Source organism: Aplysia californica, unplaced genomic scaffold, assembly GCF_000002075.1.
Source record: "Aplysia californica isolate F4 #8 unplaced genomic scaffold, AplCal3.0 scaffold00097, whole genome shotgun sequence".
Taxonomy (NCBI): Eukaryota; Metazoa; Mollusca; class Gastropoda; order Aplysiida; family Aplysiidae; genus Aplysia; species Aplysia californica.
In genome coordinates this window covers 30933-45660 of record NW_004797367.1, presented here as the reverse complement: position 1 = coordinate 45660, position 14728 = coordinate 30933, and the positions used below count along the sequence as shown (strand labels likewise).

The following is a 14728-nucleotide window of genomic DNA, read 5'->3' as shown; positions in this document are numbered from 1 at the left end:
CTGTCTGCAAAATGAAAGCAAAAGATCAGTAAGGAAAATATATAAGCTGAACATCTCTGAAGAATGTATCCTATCTACACATGAGTACTTTGCGAAGATGTCACTCTTCTGCTGATAAATATGAGCACTTACAGCCTTAACATAATAATATGCCAGACTGATATTCACTTGACAATGCAAGCAATCAGTTGGCAACAGCAACGTAGCTCTTCATCCCCCCCCCCCCCCCCACACACACTTTATACAGCACATAAACTCATACCAGTACCATAAGTAAAAAAGCAAAAAGGTTCAAAATTTGAATACCTTGTCTTAAAAATCGACAGCAGTTAAGCTCTTAAAACATTTAATGCAGATATTGGAAGAGAAAATGTGTAATTTCTTATTAGAGCATGGCAGAGTTAGTGTGTTGTTCCCAGCAGAATGCTCTCACGTACCAGGCACCACATGGTCCAGATATATTGTGAGCAGGGCATACAGAATGATGTCAATCAACATCATGAGGATAGGAGCGTAGAGTGGAAAGTCCCCGTAGGTCAGGGACTCATCAAAGTCAAATCCATCTCTCTGCACGTCAAGGAAAATTCCCTGAGGAGAAAAAGAGAAAGAAATACATGAGGCAAGATCTCATTCAAGCAGGACAGTTGGGTAAATAAGTATCATTAACATTTTTCTAAACGAAATAGCCAGCCTGTTAAAATTTGTATTCATAGTGAGGAAGTTCGTATATCAACTGCTTTATGTAGGTCTCTGTCATATGCTATTTTGAAAAGTTACGTATGAAGGAGGCTTACACTGAGCAGACAATAATATGTATATTATCTACATGGAAAAGAAAGAGAGAGAGATGGTTGGGGTGGGGGAGTGGGGTGGGAGAGAGAGAGAGAGAGAAAGAGAATGGAGGGGGGAGGAGAAGAAAAAGAAGTGGAGAGGGAGCAAGAGAGAACAGAAAGACTGACTGACATGTGCACGCCTACACACATAATATGTACAACACAATACTAATTTATAAGACCAGCTTAAATTGGTACCAAAAATAATGGTACAAAATAAAGAGAGTTCTTTAGACATGAAATGGTTCTTCAGTGCCTAAGAAGTTGCTGTCTTGTTGTATGTCCCTATGAGGACTAAAACAGTAAACTGAATTTATTAAAGGGGCAAGTCTTCAACCAGAAGGGAGATTATAAGACTAGAAACAGCCACTTTCATTTTTAAATTCAAACAACCACTACAGTTTATATTTTTGCTCCTCAACCACTCAGAGTCTTCAGCAGGAAGGGACAATAAGACTAAAAACGTTCACTTTCATCTACAACTTTAAACAAGTACTGTAACTTATATTTTCACACATCAATCACTCATTTACACTGATGATGAATTTTCTCTTTAAAAAAAAATAAATAAAAAAACAGTTCATGGCTCAACACTGAGTCAGAAGTAAAACAAAGATCCCACCTGATCCATGGTGGCTGCAAAAGCTATGGGTGAGAGCAGACACATGAACCACTGCGCAACAGGTGGTATGTTGGCGTTGTAGCTGTTCTCCGATCGCGTCTGGCTGACGATCAGGTACAAGAGACTGATGATGACCGTGGAGAAGCCTGTTATGGCGCCTGCCACTTTGGCCTTGTTGAACAATGGCGTGAGCATGAAGGCAAATGCCATGATGGAGCCCCCATAGAGGACAAAGGAGATGTAGACCAGGAACAAATTGCTGTGTTGGAAGAATTCGCTGCCACCAATGATGGCCACCAACACGAGGGAGACACACATCACTAGCGCCAGGTAGATCAGAGCCCAGGACAGCCTGGAAAACAGATGGGTGGTCCAGATATATCGTTACCTTAAAATTACAAAGTTCTATCTCCTCAGTACTTAGTTTTGAGAAACTTGATGTAAAAAAACTTTGAGTTTCACAATATGTCAAGCTTTTAGTTTTAGTTTTAGTTAAGTTTTACGGTGCTTGCAACTGCATAAGATCATATGAGCGTCAAGAGGTGGATGTCAAAAGAGAAGTCCAAACAGGGAATCAGGCTTACTCTGCTCACCTCTCTAGCCTCAACAGCAGAAAGTCTGCTTCAACCATCAGTCAAGCTTTTTCAAATGCAATTCTTCGAATATCTTGGTAACGCCCGCAAATAATCTTACGATTTTGATAGAGCAGACAAAGCATTTGGTTTTTGACTTCATGGTTTTAGTAACTCAAAATGGCCAAAACTTGCAGTAGAACTTTGTAATTCTAAGGAAGCGATATTGTTTCCAGGGTGTACAAAATGATGTCAATGAGCATCACAAGGATAGGAGCGTAGAAAGGGACTCGATAAAGCCAAAGCCATCCCTCTGCACAGTACTAGAAGAAATAGCTTCCTCATTTACATAGAAATCTTTTAACAGGTAAAAGTTCAATATTCACATGAGGATCATCTTTTTTTTTCTGAATCCGTAATAGGATACTCTCTCTCTCTCTTTCTCTCTCTCTCTCCCTCTCTCCCTCTCTCCCTCCCTCTTCACCAAACAGAATTTCGGCCATTATGATTCGTCACTCATTTCTCTTCCTGGATACTAACCCCCCACCTCCTATAAATTATGATATTATCATCCTGGTTTTTTCCCATCACACTTCTGTTCGTCTTCTTGGCAAGTTGTTCTTTGTCTACTTCAGCTTCTTTTCACATATATTTTTCCAATGAGCGCAAAATATTTAAGGACTTTTTTTGTTGTTGTAAGTATTTTATTGCGCTTGTAACAGCATAAGGTCGTATGAGCGCACGGGACACATTAAATATTTTCAGTCGATAGGAACTTTTGAATTTTGCCCGAGAGGAGGCCAAAGCCTACTCTTATCGATTTTAGACCACCAAGGGATCTTTAAAGGGCGCAACATGCACGCAGTACCTCCGAGATTTTTCGCTCTTGTCCGAGAAGGCTAGGTGTAGATCTTTCCAACCAGAAGATCGAGAGAGTGGCTGAAAGGCAGCAGTAAGAAGGAGCCAAGGAGTAGCAGTAGAAAGGCCGCAGAAAAAATCAGGAGCCCCAGAGGAGGGGGCAAAGGAGGTGAGGGGGTGGGGGCAGAAAGTGGAGACGAAAGCAGACAACAGAACATTGCAAGAGAGCAAGAAAGGAGAAGAAAGGAGACAACTATGGAAAAGAATTTTTTTCCGTCGCTATCCAGATTAAAACCCGGGACCTCTGATTGAGAGGCGAACACCTTGATCTCTACGCCACGAGAGCCCCTGTTAAGGTCTTTATGTTGATCCAAGAAACTTTAGCTACTTTTAGTAAGTTATACGGCACTTGCAACACAATAAAGTCATGTAGGTGCCAAAGATTAGAGGTGTTAAAAGAGAGTAACAAACACAATAAAAGAAAGAAGAAAGATTAAGACGAGAGATGTCAGATAGGAAAGAAGCATCAAACCACAACAGAGCACCTGCCAACCACCCATGTCTTAGGAACTGACTTTGTCTCGTCTTCATTGTTTTTATTCAGGCTTTCAGCCCTCTCTCTGCACCATCTCATCAACAACACAAAACGCACATCACAACTTTATAAACAAACGTAGATCATGTAGAGACGTACCATAATACTGAGCTCCTCAGACCCATCATGAGCATTCCTTCTCTGATCTTCTTTTCTTTCTCGGCGACCAGATTGACAGCAAGGAAATTGGCTAGGAAGGCAAAGGAGAACACAAAGTAGATGGAGGAGATGGTCTGTATGTAGGAGGTGTCCGGGTAGAACTCGTCTTTGTCCATCATCTGGACCTGCACCTCCCGAAGCCTTGGGTCCGGGCTTGTCACGCCAGCTTCCTGCACAGCGGAAACAAATATTTCATTTATTTGTTTTGTTTGTTTGTTTGTCAAGGAGTAAAGTGGTTCTTTTGAACAGGTAAGTTAAGAGTGTTTTACAGCGCTTACAACTGCATCAGGTCATATGTTGTAGACAGGTGAATGGTATTTTTTTTTTTTTACGCAATGGGGGAGCGCGTGGGAAGTGTCTAAGACGATGGTCGTCTGAGCAGGTTTGACAGTTCACACTGAAACTGTGGGAACACAGGGGACAGGGGATGGCAATGAGAAATATGACAGTGGCTACCAAAATGGATACAGCGTTGAAAATTTTGAAAATGCCTCAATTGCAACCTCTGTTTCATCGTAAGCCAAAAACGAATTTCATAACTCCTTATCTCCAGCAAACCACTCCCAGCAGCTCGCTGCCACAACAGCTGTGCTGGAGAGCCGCTGGAAGCCGATTGGGCACATTCCTTTGCGACAAACTTGAAGTCAAATTACTTTTCAGCAATTCCTGAAGGCAGGTCCGGTCTCTTTATTCGGGAGCTCATTCATTAGATGAAGAGCTATCGGAACAGGTTCCCCTGTTTAGATTTAATTATGAATTTAGTGATGCATATGTCAATTCTAGACATCATACCAAAGAGGGCCCCGCCATAGTGGGTTTACCCCCTTTAGAGATAAAGAGTTAAACATACAGATATCTCTTCTTCAACAGTATCACAGAATCTACTGTGGATCATCTCCTGTTCTACTGCACGGATCTAAATGGCATCAGAGCTATACTTCTCCTTCCTAAACCTAACATTGACAATACACTCTTTGGAACATTACAGCAACTGCAGCACTGATCACTACATGGCATTGGACAGAAGGGAGAGGCCCCAGCTGTTGCTGAATCAATAACAACATGGTCCATGTATAAAATGGGAGGGGGGGGGGGGTGTTAATACTTTTGGACCTAATTATTTTTTCAAAATAGCTTGTACTCTAATAGAGTATATATATATATATATATATATATATATATATATATATATATATATATATATATATATATATATATATATATATACAGTGCTTACAAAATACACTGATACCTCTTGCTTAAGCACAGCACAACAGGTATCTCATAAGACTTTTTTATGAGGTCAGATCCACATATGACAGTACAACTCTAATAGAGTTACCAAATTGGATGGTGAGAAATTATACATACCCTCAGAAGCATGTTTTCAATTGCCAACTGAAGTTGTGCAAAGCCAGTGAACAAGTACTTGTTAACTTCACATGTGCCTGGATAACCAGTTCCGTTAACATTGCTTCGACAAGCACCTGACAGGACCGAAGATGTTTTGTTTTAGTAAGCGTTTTACAGCACTTGCAACACAATAAAGTCATATAAGTGCCGAAGATAAGGGGTGTTACAAGAGAGTAACAAACAAAAAAGGAGGAGAGATAAGGACAACAGACATTTAATTGGAAAGAAGGAGCAAAACACACCAGAGGCACCTGCCCACCACCCATCAGAAGCAAACAAATATTGTTAGAACATCAGTTATCGATTAATTATTGATGGCGTACGTATGAACACATGCACACGCACACACACTGAATGACTACAACAATATAGATTACAATGTATTACATTTTTATCACATCAACTACTTAACTACAAGTAACTCATCAATGAGTTGGGGAGAGGGGTACAGAGAGAAACACATCAGAATCTAGAACAATGCAATTATTCTTATAACATAGGAAACCATTACTCAGGGGCAAATCATTCTCCTCTGTAAAGACCAAGAGGCTGTCTGTAAAATATTTTTTTGAAGTAACAAATGTGTCGCAGTGTGGGGGAATCAAGCGCTCATCAATTTTTGGGCAAATGGAGTTACTGCTATCAAACTAAAGCTTGTTATTTTCTTAGGAGTTACCTGGTGTTACAGGTGTGATAAGTGAAAAAATGGCTGCCAAAGATTGGTGACTTCTAAAGCTGAAAGCTCGTTTCATAAAATAACATATTTTTGGATTTAAATAAAAATGTTTGTGAAATTCAGTTCAAAATTATGTTCTTTAACGGATGGAGAAGGTTCCTGAGCCACAAAAATATCTAAATAATATAAAAATGTTCTTTCAGTCAGAAAAACACTGATTTCTCCGTTCCCTAAAATTTGACGGGTGCCTGATTCCAACGTTATGACTCACAAATATATATATATATCTATATAATAACTGACAAGAATTCATAGGAAGTGTGCTAATACTAAAAGCACATTTAACAAAGAAACATTTTTTTTCCATTTATGTTACAAACCGGTAACAGCTCAAACAATCGTATGTTTGTACCCAAGATAACCATTTGGTTGATTCTGGGAACACTACGTAGCAAATCACTATGTTGAATGTATCTTTTGTATATATCAATTCAATACGGACACAAGTTAAGTTATTGAATAGCGCAATTTTGACCATAAATTTTGAATGAAGGGCATACAAGGATACATGAGATCCTTTTAACAACTTGTACATATCTGTAAGTTTACAGGAACTTCCTGGACTGGAGATACATTCATGGTAATAATTACAATTACAAGAATAGAAAATTGAAACTAGTGCAGCAGAGAGACTTGAACATAACAAACATTACATAAAAAATTCCAGAAATGGCCCAAGAAATTAGCATCTCCAGAACACACATAGTTAAATCTGTGGGACACGAAAATCTTTTCACTATGTACAAATTTTGCTATGTACGTATTTCAAATACAAAGAATGAAACATCAGGGCTGCCCACCCACCAGCATATGTTTTAGTAATCAACAGAGAGAAAATAGTAAACTGGCTTAAAACATCATTATAATGGCAATGGAAAATCTTCTTTGATGAGGTATCAAGCCAAGGACAGGGGTTGTAGTCCAGTATAGTTCGAATAAACGTAAACAAAGGTGTGACGATACAAAAGGGCAGGAATATTCTAACACCACGTGAATTCAATGTTTGCTTTACCCCTGGCTTTGGCACTTCTAAAGTCTAATGTTTTTCTAAGGGCAAAGTGGCACTGAGCGACTACAAGGGCTCAGCATGAAAAGAGTGTTAATCCTGTTAAATAAAAAGATAAGACAGCTGCACGCGACGTTGTGATGTAGACTGTCATGGTCTGATCATTTTTCTATTTTTCTCCCCTTATACACCAGGAAAGTTGGCAGTAGGTTGGAGTAGCCAAATTTTTTTTACAAATCGGAATCAAGAGTATTACAATCATATTTTCGTAAAAAGTGAATACAAATCGTAACGATTCCGCAAAATTCGTAATGGTGGGCAGCCCTGAAACAAATATAAAAAAATCTGGGTCCTGAAAATTTCTTCGCAATGTGTATGTTTCGCTATGTATGTGCTAGACTGCTCATGGGTGCATGAAAATCTCCCCATATTTTAGAATTTCAAGTCTGTTGTTCTGTCTTCCCAGACTATGCAACACAAAGTTCAATAACCTAAGATTTCTAGCATTTGATAATATGTTAATGACGTCACAACAGAACTATTGAGCAGCTTATCTAAATGGATACCTTTGTTGGAATCAAACAATTTCGTAGTGCTGGGAAGAGAGCCAAAGCCCATACGTATGTTGTAAGAGTTTTGATTTCCGTCGACGAGGAAGTTGATCCCAGCACCAACCCCACTCGAATTTGCCCTGTACTCATTTTCAGCATCCTCGGCAGTGGCAAACAAACGATACGCCGGAGAGCCACCAGACAACTGACCAATGATGTCCTGCATCCATCCATCCACCTGGGCAAAAACAGACAGATAGTTGGATGATAGATAGATGGCAGTTTATTGATCTCCACAAAGAGATATTTGCTGTAGCATGGTAAATGCAAACACACATACGCATGTCAACTCACACACACACACAAGCACACAAACACATGCATGCACACACACATACACACACACACACACACACACACACACATACACAAACACACTCGCACAAACACACTGACCACAGCGTCACTTTTCGTCACGGGGTTAATAAGCCCTGAAGCGACTTTGCCAGTGTCGGTAAAGAAGTTTGCATTTTTGCGTAAGTTTGAAACCATATAACTTCTTCCCCATCCCACACAGCAAACCATTACACTGATGTACTAAAAGCTCAATGTCTTGAGATTAATTTTCAGTTAGAATGGTTCACTTCTGTGCCTCAGTTTTGGTTCTAGACATGTGTTTCTAAAGTACCCAATTTGTCCTATTTTATTTACATATTTATGAAGCAATTATTGTCTCTCCAAAATCTGTGTTAAACTGACTACAAATATCATGTCTTTTACCTGGACCCTTCAAATCTCTTGTGTAGAGCCGATCAGACATAGATCTTCAGAGCCCTCACAGGACACTTACACACCAACAAGCACATAAACAGAATTAACCCCATGTGGGAACCCCATTGTAGACACTGTGACTACCACGAGGAGACCGTTGAACATCTTCTCCTTCACTGTCCAAACCTGGCAGTTCTTCGACACAGGCTCCTACACACACCTACAGACTTACAGAGCCTGCTCTACTCTGGCATTGACCAGATGACAAGGACATGTGGTTACTTTAGGGAGGTATTGCACTGCCAAGAGTGAAATGCTCGCAGCTTAAGCGATTTGAAAAAAACAACAACCATGAGAAATCTTAAACCAGCGCAAGTAGTAATAATCAAGTTATAAGAGAAGAAAGATGCACATTTGCATTTTTTGACAAAAGACACTCAGCGTTAGCTCTTGTTTTACCATTTAACAAAGAGAAGTTACTCTGCGATAGTTCGTGAATCATGTTGTCTGTGGCAGCCTTCATACAACCAAATACAACTAAGAAAGTTATATTACACGTTTTTTAAAACCCACAAAACTGTGTAAATATACATGGGTAGAGATAAACTTCTTGTTCGGAATAAAAATAATGACAGCTAACACATTCATTCTTAGTTTTTGTGTCACAAATATGCGCGGATACTTTTATGAATGTATAGATATCAGAATATTGTCGGTTATTGTAAATGGTCATAGAAACCAAAATAAAAGCTGAAAAAGTCGGGTGCTGATTCGAGTGTCACTAGAAAGCTAAAAACTATTCTTATAATCCAATTACGAGAAGTCATCCCTGTTACTCAGTCAACTTACAAAACCTAGACTTAGCATTTTTTTTAAAGTAAGGGGATTTCTGGAGTGTAACGGATACTGTTCGTGTATTACATTGTAGATGTATTCTGGCACAAAAATGAATTTGTACTTCTTCATAGAGATATTACAGGGCAATTTTTAAAAACTTTCGATAAATATACGAATATTCCCGATTACATTAGACACATAAAGTTGTATTTGGAGGAACTGCTTCATTGCGATTTGTGTGCCTGATGGATAAAGTTGCAACATTACGGCTTTCTATTATATGCGCAGATACCATTTCTCTGAGTATCTGCATCAATGTTATGTCGTTCATGTTCCAGATTCGACAGTTTTTTGTCGTGCCGGTTTTTTTTTATATTGATTTTTTACAATTTAGTATTGCCCACTTCAGCGCGTCTAACGAAAGAACCAGACAAGTTACAATGTCCGTTCTTTTTTAGTTTCAAGAGCAGAAATCCATGATTTGGGGGCATTAAGCGATAATTACCATGAATATAGGGATACACATAAACCTGTACATTAAAAAGTACCAAAAATTAAGTCAGCCCAGACAGAGTGAGAGAGGCGACAGGGAGCTGACCCCCATGACCCCGACGTGATAAGGCGCTCGGCGGGGAACCCCCTGCTGCAACTAAGATTCCACTGCCGGTGCGTCATGTGACATACACAAATACACACACATGACGAGTCATAGGACGGACAAAAAAAAATCTTATTCTCACACACCTGACAATGAATAAAACTGAATGATAACAAAAAAATACTGCCAATTTAGCACTGTGATGCACAATTTCATTTATAGAATCATCAACATGATATATGGCAAAAAGTACAGCCTAGGTTCTTTAAGAATATTTCCCAACCAGACTGAGATGAGCCTTAACAAAGTTGTTGCTTCTTCAAGTGCTGGACCAGAAACAGACATCTGCAATCAAGGCTCACCAATGAATTCTCTGCTCCCTTCCCGAAAATTTTTTTTATAATATCTACTTAACTACCCAAGGAAAAACACAAAGGAAAAGAAGGAAAACATAATCAAATTTTATACCACACCTTATCTCTGAAGGTTCTAAATGCTGCACAATGCAAAATTAGGATTATCACTCAACTGACAAATCAAAGGACAGGAAATGTATATTCTCACACACACACACACACACACACACACACACACACACACACACACACACACCACACAAACACACAGAATAGTCTGAATAAAAAGGCCTTTAGACTTTTCCTAAAACTCTCTTTTCTGTCTCTGATGTAATGATATATATTATCATTTCTGTAGTGTGTCTGGACAGCGTCTACAGGTGGCATCACAACACTTCCTTGTGTGGCCTACTTTCCAACTCCATTAAAAAGACTCAACCAAACAGGAGAGGGAGGGGAATAGATAAAGAGTTCACTTTTAAATAACTAACAATCAAACCAGTACATTCTAAATTTAAATTAAACATTTTATTTCATTTCCTAGTACTGAAAACCAAATGAAGTTTCATTCATGTCACCAGACATTTCAATGTGATTGAGATATAAATACACCTTTATTTTTATTTGTGTGTGTGTGTGTTTTACAGCGCTCTCAACTGCATAAGGTCATCATACACATACCTTTGCCGTATCAGGAGAGACAAAAATTGTCGAGTTTCCCACAAATGGACTCCCAAATGCTGGACTGTTGATATCGTGGGGCGGGAACATCATTGGGGGTTTCCTTGCAGGTTTGGTTAAGACTTTTATCATGGCAAGAATGGCTACAAAGTAGATGGGTCCCAATATTTCCTGTGGAGGAAAAAAAAAGTTTTCAATGAAATATATATAAAGGGTGTGAAAGAATCACTCGCTTTTCCTGTCTAAGATAAAAACATGACTAAATGGAAGAAAATCCAGCAGTCCTGCAGAGTTCAGTGTAAACTCCACTGTATACAGCCGATCTGCTCTCAAAATGACTCACAACCACGTTTCCAAAACAATCATCAGTACAAACCACCACTCACCCCCCCTCCCCCCCTCCAAATGCTACACAGAGACAGAGAGAGAAAGAGAGAGACAGAGACAGAGAGGGAAATCTCATCTAATCAAACATCAATATCATTCCATTTAGTTTGCTTGCTATGAACTACCTCTACTGACAAAATTGTGGGGGTGTTTTTCATATTGAGAAGGAGAGACTACCTGTATTAATTGACCCCTGTTGCGTTTCTTCAGAAGAATGTTTCTCCATAGAAGCACCTTCAGCTGTTGCCAAAAGCCAGCACCCTCCATGCTGGCACTGCGTTGAGAACTTTCCCTTGGGTGTACCTTTGAATCAGGATTCAGTCTCTGTGAAAAACAAAGTATCCATTGAATTAAACTTCATGGCTTCATTCCAATGAATCCCACATCATTTTAAAGAAATTAATTTATTAAGTCAAGTTGAGGCTATAATAGTCTTGCCTGCCCATTTTCATTTATTCCCAAACGTCAAAGTCTCCAGTTCAGCTGCAAACAAAAATCAGACTTGCTTGGAATATCATGGCCAGAAGTTCACACAAGTAAAGGATTAAAAAATAGTTGCGTTGAAATGAAAACCAACCAGTATCATGTATGATTTTCTTTCTCATAATCATTATCCTGGAGCAGGGATGGGGGATGATTTTTATTCAAAAATAAAATTAATATTTAAACAAGACAAAGATTTGCGTTTAGAATACACCATATTCCCTAGTTAAAATATGCTCTCAACAGTTTAAACCATACTGATGAAATATAGAGGGTGGATCACACATTTTTATGTCCCTGTGGAACTTCTCAAGAAATGAAGGAATATGATCATCATGCCGACTGAGTTGTCAGTCTACCTCAATGTTTTTTGGTTTAGTTGCTGGTCTTCCGCCTGAGCAGTCTGACAACTGGTTTAGTTGGCAGTCTACCACAATTGACAATATTTCTAGTCTCATATGGTGTTTATACAGGCGTGGGATTATCATTGGCCATGAAACATGTTTTATAGTGGTTGTTGGTACATATAGAATAGATCTACTGGAACTCGGATTCAACGAGAACTCAGATTCAACATTCCCCGTTTTTTTTTCTTCTTTAGAATCAATAAAAATAACCCGGATTCAACGAGCACTTAAATCAGCGAGCTCGGATTCAACTAGGCCCCTTCCACGATGAACAGCCCCTGCAGACATGGCTTCGCTCATTTTTCTCCCAGAACGAACTTTATCTATTCCCGGTAATCATCCATTGCACCTGCATTGTGAACCATTTTATTCATTTAGCCGATTGCATGTGACCAATCAGTGGCCTTTTTCCATACCAACATGCGTTGTTGGCACACGTCACATGTCTACTCTGGTGTGTGTCGGGGTCGGATGGGCGGCCTGCACACGTGTGACTGTGTGTGCGTGTCGGGGAGGGGGCTAGAAGTCGGGCGTTGAATGTCGCAGTCTATACAAACGCGTCAGTCTATTTTTTTCCCTCAGCCCTCAGCAACTGATCACTATTACAATGATAAGCTAGTCTTGACGTAGATCTACGTAATGAATTGTGCGCTGGTCTATGGAATCAAAAGTTGCCGTGTATTCTAGGCTCTATTATACACACAGCAACACAACTTTTTGGTAAACAATCGAGATGACTCAGGCGTGTGCATTTTTTTTTTACACAGCTCATAATATGCAGGCATTTCAGGCACTACTTGTGACTTCTCTTTATTCATTACTTTCTTAGTGCCTGTAATGATCTCCACAAAACCTCATGTTTGCTATTATAACGAACACTTGGATTCAACGAGATTTTTAGGTAGGCCCGGTGACCTCGTTGAATCCGAGTTCCACTGTAAATTGTAAACAACACGGGTTATCCTCGACTCACGCTGGTAAAAGACGGCATTCACTGCCCCACACTGATAGTCTCGGCTTCTCAAGTAGATCTAATCTAGATGATCTAGATCTTCGAAGTTTACAAATTCAGTCGAATTCCGTGCAAGATTTTATATCCATCGACAAACTCAAAAGAATGACAACATCCTCCAACATCACATCATGCCTGTTCGACACTGTTCGTGATGGCAATGATATTACTATCATTGTAGATACCCATAGGTGTTGGTATCGGTCTCCATACATGTTCTAAACATCGATACCTGCGTGTTATCAAAGATAGTACAAGACAAGATGGGCCACTCAGCCTAAAAAGTGTCCGCAGGAAGTATGCTCTTTGCTTCAGATGGCGCTGCAGTCTGTTTTGAAGCTCTCTTTCGTTTTTCCAGAAGAAGAATAGAAATAGCACCTCCTTGCGTGCGCAGATCGACTGCTGTTCATCAGCGGTTCGGGTACGTTCAGTGCGGAGTCTTAGGTTTTTTAAATTTTAATGACCTCTCGCCCTTCATTCTAAAGTCAAATTAAACGAAGAAAACCATCTCCTTTTCCTCCGGAAGAGGTTTTTTGTCAGCGTAATCATTTTTAAAAAGCGTTCTTCCGAAATTTATCCCAAAACTTGCTAGTTTCACTTTGATTTTTAAAAACTCAAGTAGGGTAACTCTGTTCGCAAAGAGTGCGCTTTTGTGAAGAGGGCGCCACCAAATTTTGAGGACACTTTTTTAATTGGCTCAAAGAGAGAAGTGGCCCATCTTGTTATGTACTATCATTGATATTACTATCATTGTAGATACCCATAGGTGTTGGTATCGGTCTCCATACATGTTCTAAACATCGATACCTGCGTGTTATCTTATTAGGTATCGAAGTATTGGTATCGATATCTTGAAAACTACTAGGTATCGACATTGATATCTAAATTGTGATATCGGTTCATCACTACTGTGTATCTCTAGTTGTGTACCGTAGTGTAGGACGCAGGACGTCTTTAGTAGTAGTAGTATAAGGTTTTACGTCTTTGATCGCGCGTGTATGACTGGTGGGTGTGGTGTGTGTTTCGTCTGCTGCGCTCAGGGCTTGGCTGCGCTGGTTTATCAATTTGATCAAGGCCAGGGTTCGCCAAGGCAAGCAGTGGCGGTGGGTAGTGAAGGGCTCACGGGCTGAGCCCCTACTCCCTCCCCACCCACCACCCCCAACGCTATCCCAAAGCACCCTCATCTCCAAACCCACAATCCCCTCTTACAAATGGCGAAGGAGAGAAAGAGAGAGAGAGAGAGAGAGAGAGAGAGAGAGAGAGAGGGAAAGAAAGAGAGAGAGAGAGAGAAAGAGAGAGAGAGAACAACACCAGACTGAAGATTGTATGTAGGCATGAACACACAATATGGCAATGAGGAAAACAGAGTTTTAAAAAAACAAACCATGATCACGGAAATAAAAAGAGTGGGGCCGAGAGACAGAGAAGAAATTACTATCTTTGGTAACTACCGGTACTGAGCCTGTAGAAGAATCTCCACACTTTTACAGCTATTTATAAGAGGGAGAAAGCTCATGGGGCGAACGGGCAGCAGATCTTCAGAGGAAGAATCCCCTTCCAGCAAGTGTCTCGACCCTCCCTTAGGGCACGGGCCATACTCAGGTCATGACTCCCAATTTGTGCCCTCCTGATTTATTATATTTTATATATAAACTGGTAAGGCCTATATCGTAAAAGTTGACATCATATGTACATTTTAAACAGGGTTGTTGTAATAATAGAGTCAGAAAAGTTTAGTTTTCGTAAGAGTTTTACAGCACTTGCAACACAATAAAGTCATATAAGTGCCGAAGATTAGAAGTGTCACCAGAGAGAAACAAACACAAAACAAAAGAGGGGGGGGGGGGGGGG

The 14728-nt window shown here is 39.9% G+C and overlaps 1 protein-coding gene across 1 annotated transcript in view; it reads right to left on the bottom strand.

Annotated features, from left to right (window-relative positions):
• LOC101854938 (ATP-binding cassette sub-family A member 5) overlaps positions 1–13121 on the bottom strand; it is a gene marked incomplete at its 5' end in the record, with an annotated part of 66116 nt that extends 52995 nt beyond the window's left edge. The window contains 8 exon segments of the mRNA XM_035968918.1: positions 438–588; positions 1456–1807; positions 3580–3809; positions 5011–5126; positions 7361–7583; positions 10589–10759; positions 11153–11299; positions 12839–13121. Of these exon segments, the coding sequence (XP_035824811.1) occupies positions 438–588; positions 1456–1807; positions 3580–3809; positions 5011–5126; positions 7361–7583; positions 10589–10759; positions 11153–11299; positions 12839–12856 (1408 nt within the window).
• Positions 13122–14728: the final 1607 nt, after the last annotated feature.